The 12,908-nt window shown below is 30.7% G+C and overlaps 4 protein-coding genes across 12 annotated transcripts; 3 read left to right on the top strand and 1 right to left on the bottom strand.

The window, feature by feature from the left end:
• Window positions 1-1,608: 1,608 nt before the first annotated feature.
• On the bottom strand, window positions 1,609-6,398 carry LOC126867575 (ninjurin-A-like). The gene is made up of 2 exons (XM_050622201.1): window positions 2,954-6,398; window positions 1,609-2,780 (listed from the first exon to the last, which is right to left on the bottom strand). The coding sequence occupies exons 1-2, from the start codon at window positions 3,221-3,223 to the stop codon at window positions 2,583-2,585; spliced, it is 468 nt and encodes a 155-aa protein (XP_050478158.1). The 5' UTR covers window positions 3,224-6,398; the 3' UTR covers window positions 1,609-2,582.
• Window positions 5,807-7,362, top strand: LOC126868785 (uncharacterized; the record flags this gene model as incomplete). Its single annotated transcript, XM_050624630.1, is given in 4 exon segments — window positions 5,807-5,941; window positions 6,414-6,899; window positions 7,187-7,258; window positions 7,261-7,362. Coding segments are annotated over 4 exon segments (795 nt in total), but the record flags the coding sequence as incomplete, so codon positions are not given.
• A 773-nt stretch (window positions 7,363-8,135) lies between these two features.
• Window positions 8,136-9,092, top strand: LOC126867571 (very-long-chain 3-oxoacyl-CoA reductase-like). The gene has a single exon (XM_050622185.1). The coding sequence runs from the start codon at window positions 8,139-8,141 to the stop codon at window positions 9,060-9,062; it is 924 nt and encodes a 307-aa protein (XP_050478142.1). The 5' UTR covers window positions 8,136-8,138; the 3' UTR covers window positions 9,063-9,092.
• Window positions 9,093-9,439: 347 nt separating this feature from the next.
• LOC126867534 (lanC-like protein 2) lies at window positions 9,440-12,896 on the top strand. 9 transcript variants are annotated; one of them, XM_050622111.1, is made up of 10 exons: window positions 9,440-9,472; window positions 10,096-10,272; window positions 10,401-10,580; window positions 10,653-10,804; window positions 10,892-11,039; window positions 11,124-11,264; window positions 11,944-12,126; window positions 12,202-12,348; window positions 12,428-12,530; window positions 12,605-12,896. In XM_050622111.1, the coding sequence occupies exons 1-10, from the start codon at window positions 9,455-9,457 to the stop codon at window positions 12,679-12,681; spliced, it is 1,326 nt and encodes a 441-aa protein (XP_050478068.1). In that variant the 5' UTR covers window positions 9,440-9,454; the 3' UTR covers window positions 12,682-12,896. The 9 variants fall into 9 exon arrangements, with proteins under 9 accessions (XP_050478068.1, XP_050478061.1, XP_050478098.1 ...); XM_050622104.1 differs by lacking the exon at window positions 9,440-9,472 and adding an exon at window positions 9,549-9,796; XM_050622141.1 differs by lacking the exon at window positions 9,440-9,472 and adding an exon at window positions 9,550-9,735 and having other exon boundaries at window positions 10,100-10,272.
• The last annotated feature ends 12 nt before the right edge of the window (window positions 12,897-12,908 follow it).

The raw sequence follows: 12,908 nt of genomic DNA, 5'->3' as shown, positions 1-12,908 counted from the left end.
AGGTCGACTTATATACCTGACGTTTCAAAACTGGAAATCGAGCCTTGTAAAAGTATACATAAGTTACATTTAAATTCATCAGTATGCTAAATCTTTGTTAAAGAAACGATCTTCTCTTTTTTTACTGTTTTGTTTATAGACTTGGAAACTCGTTTGAGGTATTTAAATAACGGCCTTGTATCTAGTCGCCTACGATGCTAAAACAGGTGCCCTGAACTGATGTAAATTATAATATCTTAAAGGAGTTTCTAGAGTCTTTAAATATCCCGATAGATTAAGGGATGATAATTTTTTTAATACTTTATTACACTAATTTTTTTTACGTTTTTTTTTATCCATTAACTTATTATGTCAGTTCTAATATCTGTCGGCCTCTGTATTAAGAGAGGAAGTCATGAGAATGGTGTTTTACAATATACAAACGAATTAAATGAACTTCCTTACTTCATCATGAAGTATGAGCAGTCCTGCATTGTTGGACAATATAATTCATTCGTTCAATTAAAAAAAGAAAGCAGCGCATCAAACGACTCTTCTTAGATTTATCCTATTAAAGTACGTAGACGTAAGGTTACGATTAACGATGTAGTAAGAATTGTATATTTTCACGTGTGTGATATAGGTGTCGAGACCACAGGATTGAAGCGGAAACAGAGAAATTGTCTATGGGAGTGTATGAAGCACAAGATAAAAAGTTTTATGCCACTATGGAGAAATCCTAGTCACACAGAAATGAGAAAAAAGGAATATGTTAATTATTAGTTATTGTATTTTATTATATTCTATGCAATATTATTGTAACGTAAACGCTGTTCGACGTCCGAACTTCTCTTTCGATTGACTAGAAAAATCATAGTTGCAGGATTTTTTGCTTCGATTACTGTCGAATATATGAAAATACCGACACGAGAGCGTAATTAAGAGAAAGAGGGGATCTACGCTATATTTGTTAACTAGGATAAAGGGAAAGTAGCGAGAGATGTTAAAACAAAAGACTTGTTACATATGATAAGCTAATAAGATTGTATGAAGAATGGGAGAATTACAAAATTTTACTTTGAACGCATTATATAGAAGTATTGTTGCATTTAAGAAGAAAAAGAAAAGAGAAAAAGAGCTATTAATGGGCATGTATCTTTGTCCAGTTTTAAGAAGTAAATTGTTCTTCTATTGAATGTACATATAACATAGTACATGTTACAAATCGTATTCGGTTTGTGTTGTGACTACCAAATATCAAAAACTATAAAAAAACGAACATATAACAAATATTAATTTACTTTAACATGCAACTTCCTCTTCTACTGTATTATTTTTTGTATTAACTAAAGAAGAAATAGACTCATATAATTTATAGCGCAAATTTTATGAACTAATGCAGAATGAATGTTTCTTCTTTGTTATTGTGGAAGAACAAAAAAGAAAAAAGATTCATCTACAGAGATGATAGGGTTCGTGATAGCAGAAACCTAAATCTGTTATGTGTACATAGTTTTAAAAGGAACGTTGAATATACGTTAAAATAATGTTTATACTATTTATTTAACAGTCAGCTTTTATATATACTGGAAATTAGGTTTAAGTAGATCAGATATGTATATCGGTCTAACTAAATATTTTTGCTATGAATATGATGAGATAAATAAAATATGCGTGTGGAATTTGCGATTAAAAAAGAACCGGAAGTAAATATTCAAATTTTTTCGTTAAATTTGTAACGATAATTACCCATTATTAATTACTTCGTTTGTGAGATTCGAATGTTATAACTGTATTCAAATATACAAGAAAACATATCAAAATTTTGAAAAATATTAAATGATGATTTTGTATAGAAGCAAATATTTTGTAAAAAAAGAAAGAAAGAAATACCTTTGATATGGGACTAAAATTATATCCGAATTGATTGCATTAAACTAATAAAAGACCAACTTTCCAAATCTTAGAAGAAAGTAGCTTCTTCGTAAAATTGTAATTTCTAAAAAAAAGATATGTATCATGCCATTTATGTAACTGAAATTGTTGACTTTATCGATAAATGTTTAAATACAAATATATCAATAGACACGAAAGAGAAAGGAATAGACGTAGAATGTTGTAACTTATTCGTTAATAACTTAGTCGTTTACGAAAGATGTTGAAGCAAAAGACTGTTAGATAAAGTAATTTCCTGAAAATTTGCACGTTGCATCACTTGTTAACTAGATACTTTTAACATAAACGTTAACGCAATCCACAGCTCTTACCTACTAAAATAGACAATCATGCATCATGAAGTAAAAGATAACATCTGATTCTTTCTTTTTAAAAAAATATCAAATTATTTATTTATCAATTACTTATTTATAACATGATTACATAATATATTTAAATAGAAACAGAAAGTATATTTTAATAGAGGATAGAACATTCGAATATAGAAGAAATTTATCTCTAACAATAATATTATAAATTAATACATTTGATACATCAATTTCAGATATCTTATTATCAGTTATTCATATACAAAGATAAAAGAATAAGAGAGAGCTATCTGTTTTCACAAAGATCAATATAAAATACTTCTTTACATTACATTACTGTTAATTATCATTTCTTAACAGCGGTAATGTGGTAGGAACAGGAACAGATATACTAAACGCGGCAATAAATACGTTGATGATAGTTATTAGAAAAACTCCAACTACCACGTAATTATTAATTTTTCGTGCCTGTCGTGATTTCGATTGTCCTTTTATGTCAAATCGACCTTTGAAAATCAAACTGACGCCTACGGCCACCTAAAATTTGATAGCATCTTTCTCATCAAACATACTCTTCTATAAAACAGAAAAAATAATATTCTATACTCGTTCGTATCTGTATCATATTAGTTTGTTGCAATTCGTTATCCATTAAAATTTAGAGAAGGTAGTAGAAAGAAACATTGCGTTAATCTGATGGAGTATTATACCTGGAGAAGGAGACTGATAATGATTAAACTCAGAATCAGAAAAAAAGTGGGGCTCTCTCGCTGATATTCAATCAGGTATCTTAATTGATTTGCATTGGCGGTGATTAGGGCAACATCCATCATACCTTGTGCTACAGTCTTTTTCGCGGCATATGTATTTGATTGTTTGTATGCTTGAGACTTTTTGTCCGTCGTGTCGATGGAGATAACATCTTTCACTACCACTTCTTCCACCACCTCCAATTTATTTTCTTTCTCTTTTTCATCCATACCTTCTTTTTTACATTAATTCCACCTTTCTCTTCTTTCTTCGCTCGAACACACAATGCCTTTGTTATTTTCAATCTTTGGTCCGAGATAACTCATCGATACATAAATAACGTTTATTTCTTAAATCCAATAGATATCTGAGGATCAATTACACATTTATCACTATATCTTGTCTTTTATTCTTAATATTATCAGTTATTGAACCAAATTAGTGTTATTTCGTTACTGGGTCAAAATTGGAAACTTTATCAAGGAGAATATAAACGTGACAAAGTGTTCTATTACAGTACTGGAACTAAAATTCTGTTCTTCTATGATTCAAATAGTCGTCAACAAATGATTGTCATCCGGAGCTAGCAACGTCGCATGCACATTGTGATCGCTTAATCATCAATGCCGAGAATGAAGAATGCTTTGTTCAAACAGGCTGTTGTGAGAAATATCTTACAATGTAAGTTTCTCCTTATACGAATTTCTTTTCTACATTTTAATGAAATTTTGACAGAATTATAGGATTATCGATCCTATCGGTATACAACAACATCAACATACATCAACAACGGTAATAGAGAAAACTTGGAGATTTGTGTACTTACCCGGAAAGGTGATCAAAAAGTTGCTGATAGCATTGAATAGGTTCTAATTTATCGGAGGTATCGTTGGGAGTGAAGCCAGTGCAAGAATAACGATAACTATTATCGTGTTGTATATTAAACTCGACGTGAAGCTCGACGCGGTTTTAATGAAACCACATGTGACGCTTGTCAGAAGAGAAATGTTTAAGGACAATGGTTGTATATACTCAATGGGTTTATCAATCGAGGCATCGTAATTATGTTAGCTGTTCTATCACGAGCTTATCATCGAAGACTTATTCGAAGGAGAAAAAAAGATAGGTAGGAATAATCACGAAGAATTTCTGTTATTATTTCCATGTTGATTGTTGTGTGACTGATTAATTTATATTCAAGAGATTTTATAATTACGAAAACATTTCATCAAATGCTATAAATAGAGGAGTTGTAGTAAGTTCATTTAACTAGGTATTTAGGTGTAATTAGCAGGAAGTTTCTTTTCGACTTTCAATTGCATTGTTTGGCCGATTGCAACTCCTTTAATTGATTGCATTTTAACTCTAATAGAGAATGAGTCATCAATTACGATTAAGTTTTTTTTATGTGAAGCGAAAAGAAAATATAGAAATTAGAGATAATACTGATTAACTTTAATAATAAACACAAGAACTACAAGGCGAAATATCGTTGCCATTACTAATGACAGAAACATATCATGCCTTTGCTATTGTTTTATTCAATATTTACTTCATGCAATCTATTTCTGTGCATATATATATTATTTTAAGAACGATTATGTGAGTGATCTTCCTCGTAAGTATAATCGATAAACTTTCAGACATTTCTCGACGAAGATTTCGAAGTTTCACATTTTTTTCGAGACAACAATTTGTACAAGGGGAACGTGTTGTAATTGTTTGAATAAACCACTATGCAGCTGACTCCCGCGTTATTTGTAACGTGTACACAATTGATTAGCACGAAGATTAAATAAATCTTGATTTTATCGATGACACAGTGACTGCAGTATTTCATTTATATTTAATATACAAAAAGTGAAGATTGACAATTGACAGTGACGATCATTAGCTGTATTTATATGGACAAGATTGTGTATCGATCCAGGGTTTCATGATTTAGGTGTATCGATACAATCAGTCAGTATTGATAAATGAATGTATGCAAAGAACATAGAAGTTTGTAACTAAAAAAAAGGAAGAATGTTTATTATATGTTAAATATTTAATTGATAAATGTTGATTTTTTAATAAAATATTTGTTATACCAAGGATGTGAACATTTAACAGGCGAAAATATATCTATTATGTATCAAATATTTTTTATCAAGATATTCACTACACCAAGGATGTGAAAATGTAACAAGGGAAGAGATATGTACAATGATACATAGTTGTATCACTTGTTCAATGTATTTTTGACAAATACATATTTACCTTGATTTCTAGTAGCATATTTATCGTATATACATTATTCTAGACGCAGTCTATTTAACGTATGTAAAACCATTACAATCAGCCGAACTCTTATTGGGTAAAGGATCGCAATCTATAGCAAATAGCCTTGAATAAGTATTGAAAAAAAATTATTATAAAAAAAACAAAGAACAATATATCGATTTCGTGAGAAAAAGTAATAATCAAACTTATATAATGTAAGAGCACTTGGTGCAGGTGAAAGCTGGATGGGAAAAGAGTAAATTCGCCATGTACGCCGGAGATGAGGACATCCACACTGCGAACGAGCGTCGACTTTCGGTACATGCACAGTGTCGGTGCATGTTTTTTTCAAACATTTTTATCAAACGGAAGTGGTTATGTACAACTATGCACCTATCTATATAATAATCGTGGAATTAATTCTGACATACTTATCTGTTCTACTTATTAAAAATTCGTCAAGGATACTTATAACAACAGAATTTTTCCTTCTTACTCTTTATAACGACAATTTTGGTGAAATATCAATTTCATCATAATGACAGTCCTAAAATAAAATTATAATTAGAAATGTTGTGAAGAAATTACACACTGGAAAGGGCCGAAATGATCAGACGGTAACGGACACGAAATTATAGCTTTGGAAGTCCATAGACATACTTATAAAGACAGTGACGAAACTCGTTCAGGTATGAAAGTTCAAATTACGTCGTCAGAAGGGAAACTGTAATTCGAGCTTATGACGTGTACAGTTTCTCGTCGATCGAATCGAGAATGTCACGGAGATTATTATTCCCGCACTCACTTGTAACGTGCCCAGCCAGTAAAATGGAGTCAATGGTAAATGTAGTGGTTGCAAAAAGCACACACCATTGTATTTATTATAGCATTTATACTAATTAAGACCAAATATATTAAATTTCCTAGTACTAATATCTAGTAGTAGTTTCATATGACTTGAAAATGTGATACTATGAAAATGAAATATGTATAGAACTTAATAAAAAAACTTTATGGGAAAAAAAGAGTATTATATAGCCACTATATGTTATGCTTAACTTGAAAACTGATATTAAATTTGCAATTAGAAATAAATTGAAATTAATTTAAAATAAACATAAATATAGGAATGAAATAAAAATATATCTTTGTTAATAGAAGTTGATGGAAGCATGGTACGCGAAAGCGGGACATGGAGAGGTTGCAAGAAATACGAAGTCAAGCGTGCCTTAGGGCAATGATGCAATAACGGCGAATCCCTTCCAAATTGATCGACGTTCTTTGACCAACAAACTGGATTTTCCTGAAATAATAGAGAACGGCATGTACGCGACAGAGACCTTGTCGGTGAGCTGTAAACATACTTTCAACACTATTGTTTTAATACTTGTCGAAGTGAATAACATGCAAATATAAAAAACAAATTTAGTTGAAATATCAGAAAAATGTCAGAAGAGAAAAGAATTTTTCTCCCAATTTACATATTCGATACTTGCATGTTGTAATTCTTCATTTCAAGCTAAGTTTCTCTTTTGGTCTTCATTAACAGCGATTCAATTGAGCCGCCTTTGCCATGGTTTGACCATTTATAGCAGCGAGGAATTCGGTTTCGTGAATATGTTTGGTGCCTCGGTAACACAATCATGATTATATTTATTTTCACGAATGAAAAATTGGTATTCTACTTGGAAATATTTGTAATTCTACTAATTTTGCTGGTTAAGTTACTCGGTTATACGGTGACGTCCAAAAGTTTTAGATCAGATAGATTTCCCACGGTATCTTAACGAATTTTAAAGAATATTATGCAACTATGTAATAGTTTTGTATGTGTATTATACTACATATTTTCTTTTACTTATCATACTATTATACTCAATACTGCTTAAAATTCTTTTATTTTTCGTTTCTCGAATATAAAGTAAAAAATTTTCCTGGCTGGAAATTTTGGCACACTACCATATATCCATGATATTCCATATTTAATGAGTTTCATGACTACTTTTTGAGAGGAATTCCGTGTACCTATAACAAGGATCTCCAGGAAGATAAAAAAAGTTTGTTTTCCTCGGACAATGTTTTAAATACTAACTTTATTGAGTGCTAAACATGCTTGAGATGAATAACAGGAAATATGCAAACGCTTTAACATCTGTTGGCAGCGGATATGGTTTACTATCTCGTACGGAAAAGACTTGATAGTCAAAATATAAAAAACAAATTATTAGATAATATTCTCGATTTTCCATTTATATAATCAATTTTTACTAAATTTCATTTAGAGAAACTTATCGCTTTACCGTAAAAGTCGTTGCTCTGTCATAATCATTGTGAGTGTCTCTTTACGAATTGATATTTAGACAATTACAAATCGTAAAATAGGAAATTTCATTCACTGAAGTATTCAATTTCTCATTCTATATATATTTTTCAGTGAAAAGTTTGAGGAAGACATGGTACAAGTTTAGAATTTCAGCAGCAGCGCTGAATAGTACAAAGTAAGAGATGTGACCAGTACATCGGCACTGACAGAACAAATTAGCGATCTTCGAACTTAGTTACAACAAACTAATTCCATCGAAAAAATGAAAGTGAAGGGAAGACTATACACCATTTAATAGATAAAAAATAATTCAAAAATAGAACACGGGAAATATTGAAAAGCTGTCTGCTTTTTTCAAATTCTGCTAATTTCCGTTCGACTGTTTCAGGACCTCACAATATGTCACCGCTACGCCAGCATTGAGTATTGCGCAAAGAACTCCTTTTCCAATCCATTAGTGACGAATTACTCGAGACGATAAATGAAGTCAGCCAACTTATCGGTTGTCCTGTGACACTGATCAGAAACTAGACCGGAAGCACGTGTTACAATCGCAAATAATGTTGGTCGAGAAGATAGGTTATGCGGCGATTATATATTGGGGCTACAGACTTTCCCGTGATGTAATATACCGAATATACAAGAACTTTTTCTCAGTATCTGTAGTTGATTTATGTTCAATGGGTAAGTGGGCAGTAGTCACAGGATGTTCTCATGGAATTGGAAGAGCGTACGCGGAGGCATTAGCGAGGATGGGTTTGAACGTGATCCTGGTCAGTCCTGATACGGAGAATTTAAAATCTATCGCGAGTAATATCGAGGCGATGTACAATGTGAAGACAAAAGTAATTAAGCTGGATCTGTCGGAAGGTCTGGAGACGTACAACGTGATAGAAAAAGAAATGTTCGGCTTGGAGATCGGCGTGTTGATAAATAATCTCGGCATGTCATATCCGCATCCGGAATATTTCCTGGATCTTCCTCACAAAGAGAAGATCTACATGAGTATCGTTCATTGTAACATAGTCGTTGTAACGAATATGTGTCGAATCCTATTACCACAAATGGTTGTTAGAGGAAAAGGAGTCATAGTGAACGTAGCCTCAATGGTGGCTGTGTTGCCGAGTCCTTTATTGACAGTGTTCGCTGCAACAAAGGCATACATTGTCAAATTTAGCAGAGACTTACAGATAGAATATGGAAAACAAGGTGTAATCGTGCAGTGCTTGTTACCAGGCACGGTGACAAATCATACGACAGAGTCACCGCGATCAGGATGGCTAGTTCCTACACCTGAAAAATACGTTCAGAGTGCGATCAGGACTATAGGCAAAGAAAATGTAACCACCGGATTCCTGCAACATTCTATTTTGATTGGAATAATCAAATTTATTTACCGAATATCGCCGAGTTCCATCATCGTTTGGATGATCAATATTATGGAAGGAAATCGGAATAACGCGCTTCGACGATATGTCGGATGACTTTGTAGAAATATACGGAGTTTTATTTAAGGGAAATGTTTCCTTATTTTCCTTTCTTTTATATTATAGAATAATGGTAAATTCTAGATATAATTAAACCTTACAGTTAGTGTGGAAGAAGATATTGTTCCTTTCAAAACTTTTTAAGATAACTTGAATTTAAATTTAAATAAGAAACCGGAAATGGACAGTGCGCTTCGGTACATGATCGAGACCAAAATTGGATTCTTAGCATGATTATATATTTATGTGTGGCATATAAAATGTTAGAAACTAGTAGTTATTCACCTGAAAAATAACGAAAAATTGTAAAAGTGCGTTTAAATTTAAAAATATGAGTGTGGTTATGACTCACTTGTTGATATGCTTTGATTTTATGACTTGGAGAAAAAATGGATAAAACGTATATTGTAATTATTTTAAAAATTTCTTTGAACCATATTATACATTATGCATATTATGGAACTATTCACCCTGAATATTTTTAATCTATACTCAGTCGGTAACGTTGACACGAAAGTAAATAGTTTTATTTTCATGTTTCGATATCTCGAATGCTACATTACGATTATAGTTGTAAACATAATTGTGTCCTAAACTTTTCTCTTTCTTTGTGCATTACAAATAATATTTTACTGGAAAATCTAATTCTTAAAAACAATTTGAGAGGCAGGTTTGTTGATAAGTGATATATGTATATTTTTAGAATGATGCGTCAAATACTTACGTTTTCAGTATGTTTCTAAAAAATCTTTCTCCATTATGATTATATAGAATGTAGTATTTGTAGAAGATATTTATTTGGATTTTTTTATGTAATAAACATATTAATCTGTATTTGAGAAGTATTACTCTCATTTAACAAAAAATATATTTTTTAACCTTGTTACTAGGTACACCGGTAATTTTTTTAATATGATATTCAATAAACAATATTTATTTTATACATGTAAAAAATCTTCTTTCTCGCGAGCTAACTTAAAAAATTAAAATTATTGATTGGTAAAATATTGGACTACAAAATTTTTCCTAGGCAGGTGTCACATATAAAATAAGCAGAGAAAAATCGCTTGGCACAACATATATTAATATAATTAATCGATTTAAGCACTTAATTTGTGCCAAAATGGATAATCGACATTATGATAATCCATTTGATGATTATCCTAATGTACTTTCAGCAAATGTTGTGAACGCAACTACTAATGAGGTAATTATTGTTCAATATATATATACATTATTCAATAATTAGATAGTAAATTATTATAAGCATATAAATATAAATTATTTACAAGCATATGTGTATGTATGGAACTTAAAGAGATTGATGCTTGTTAGATCAATGAAGACTATAAAGAAACAATAAAAATATATATAAAAAGATTAATAGATCGATTGAAAGAAAAGGAAAACCATTGGACTTATAACGATGATTATTCCATATATACTGGATCAGCAGGGATTGCGTACATGTTTTACAAATATGGAAAGTGCTTTAATGAACCAGCTTACATTGATGTATGAATCCTTCAATATTCTTATTCCTTTAAAAGATGAATTATTTCTTAAATGCACATTTTTTCTGAGCAGGAAGCAATGGAATTATTAAGGATATGTATAGACAAATTCAGGGGTAAAAGAGAAATTACATTTTTGACTGGTATTGTAGGTCCACTAGCCTTAGGTGCAGTTGTTTTTCATTCCAAAGGCTATTCTGATGTAGCACAAAATATGATTTCAAAGTATATAGTTTAATAATATTTCACACTTATACATGTACAGAATTTGAAATAATATTTTTAAGTTTTATAATTTGGATTATCTTTCAGAGTAAAATCACTGCAATCAGTTGTTTTAAATGAAAGTAGTGATTTGCCTGATGAGTTACTTTATGGAAGAGCTGGTTATCTGTTTTCCCTCCTCTTCTTAAATTCAAATATATCTCCTGCTCCCATAGAAAATGATCTTATTAAACAGGTACTATCAGAGCAATGAAAGTTAAATTTAAAGTAAAGGTAATCAATGCTTTAATACACAATAATTAAAAAAATATCATATCAGGTCATAGCACTCATAATTAAATCTGGAAATCTGTATTCTGCTTCAAGAAAGTACAAAACACCTTTAATGTATGTTTGGCATGGGTCAGAGTATATTGGTGGTGCACATGGACTGGGTGGAATACTTTATATACTATTACAGGTATGGTATAAATGAAAGATGCATTATGTTTTTGGTTGACTAACCGACTAACTGATTGATCGGCTTCCAAGAAGCCAACTAGCCATCTCTGGGGATCATTTTTAGATATTGCTACAAAATGTGTTGAATTTAGGATTGTTTAATATTACGAATCCAAAGAAAAAATTTGTTGACATTGTTTGTTATTTATATATTTATTTTATTATGTCTTGTTTCTTTGTTTTAACAAGCTTTTGATTATGATAAAATTAAGAAATAGTGGCCAAAATTCCTAGTCAATTGGTACTTATTTAGGATATTTCAATAAGTACTAACTATTATTTTAAAATTTTTATGTAATAATCATGTTGCACATAAATACATTCCTACAAGTAATAATATATACATATTAAAAAATATTAAAATTATACTAATGACAGTCAAGAAAGAACATTGAATTTTTATTTCTATATCAAGTTATCAATAATACTAAAAATTTAAGGTCGGTCAATTGGCTTTTTTTGCCGACCAGTTGTCGATTTATCACCGATTACAAAAATGGGCCGATAATCGGCTGAACCAGCTAGGCTATTAATCGATACATCTGTAGTATAAATACAAATTTTTGTTATGTTATTTTAATAGCAATACTTGTATGAAAAATTTTTTGTAATCTTCAAATATTTAAATCTATTTATAGGCACAGCAGTATTTGACACAAACTCAATTACAAAAGGATATAAAGCCTGCATTAGACTTCCTTCAGAATATACGATATCCTTCTGGAAACTTTCCATCCTCTATTGGAAGTCACACTGATAAATTGATCCATTGGTGCCATGGAGCACCTGGAATGACTATGTTATTTTGTTTAGCTTATGAGGTTGTTATTGTTTAAATCATATAACTTTTAGTAATTTTAAATTTCTAATACATAATGAAATGTATGTGTATATAGATATACAAAGATAAAAATTATTTAACAACTGCTGTACAATGTGGAGAAGTGATTTGGTCAAGAGGATTACTTAAAAAAGGATATGGAATATGTCATGGTGTAGCTGGAAATGCATACACGTTTTTAAGTCTTTTCCAGCAAACAAAGGTTGTATTGAATTTACAATAAAGATATAACATAATTTGGATAGATATTATCAGAATAAAATATTGATTTTTTTTTGCAGGATATAAAATATCTTTACAGAGCTTGCAAGTTTGCAGAGTGGTGCATGGATTATGGAACACATCAAAGCAGGTCACCTGACAGACCATTTTCATTATTTGAAGGTATTTTCTTATAAATAATAATCATCTTTTCTTATCTTTTATGGAACTAATAATATCTATATATATTATTTTAGGTCTTGCTGGTACAATCTATTTCTTGATTGATCTTCAACATCCACTTTCAGCAAAATTCCCAGCATACTCCACTTAAGTTCGATATACTTCAATTCTAATTATTTATTCCTCATAAAATTTCATTTAAAAATGACACTTTAAAATCAATTATCGCAATTTAATTCACACTATCCATACTATTTGGGTTTGAATTATACATACTTATATTTCGAATATGTAAATCTATGTGTACTTTACTGATACATAATAAATCTTATACACTACAAAATAAAATAATTCTACAAGTGTTAATCCTAATTTTCT

This window comes from Bombus huntii, chromosome 1 (genome assembly GCF_024542735.1).
Source record: "Bombus huntii isolate Logan2020A chromosome 1, iyBomHunt1.1, whole genome shotgun sequence".
NCBI lineage: Eukaryota > Metazoa > Arthropoda > Insecta > Hymenoptera > Apidae > Bombus > Bombus huntii.
The sequence above is the reverse complement of the archived record's forward strand: the minus strand, read 5'-3'. Positions and strand labels throughout refer to the sequence as shown.

Excerpts from the sequence above, each read along its gene's own strand:
- LOC126867575 (XM_050622201.1), bottom strand. The coding sequence starts at position 3,223 with ATGGATGAAAAAGAGAAAGAAAATAAATTGGAGGTGGTGGAAGAAGTG. Across the intron at positions 2,781-2,953 it reads TTATCAGTCTCCTTCTCCAG|GTGGCCGTAGGCGTCAGTTT; the intron begins GTATAATACTCC and ends ATCAAATTTTAG.
- LOC126867534 (XM_050622104.1), top strand. The coding sequence starts at position 9,755 with ATGTATATTTTTAGAATGATGCGTCAAATACTTACGTTTTCA. Across the intron at positions 10,581-10,652 it reads ATGAACCAGCTTACATTGAT|GAAGCAATGGAATTATTAAG; the intron begins GTATGAATCCTT and ends TTTTCTGAGCAG. Across the intron at positions 12,127-12,201 it reads TATTTTGTTTAGCTTATGAG|ATATACAAAGATAAAAATTA; the intron begins GTTGTTATTGTT and ends ATGTGTATATAG.
- LOC126867571 (XM_050622185.1), top strand. The coding sequence starts at position 8,139 with ATGTTGGTCGAGAAGATAGGTTATGCGGCGATTATATATTGGGGCTAC.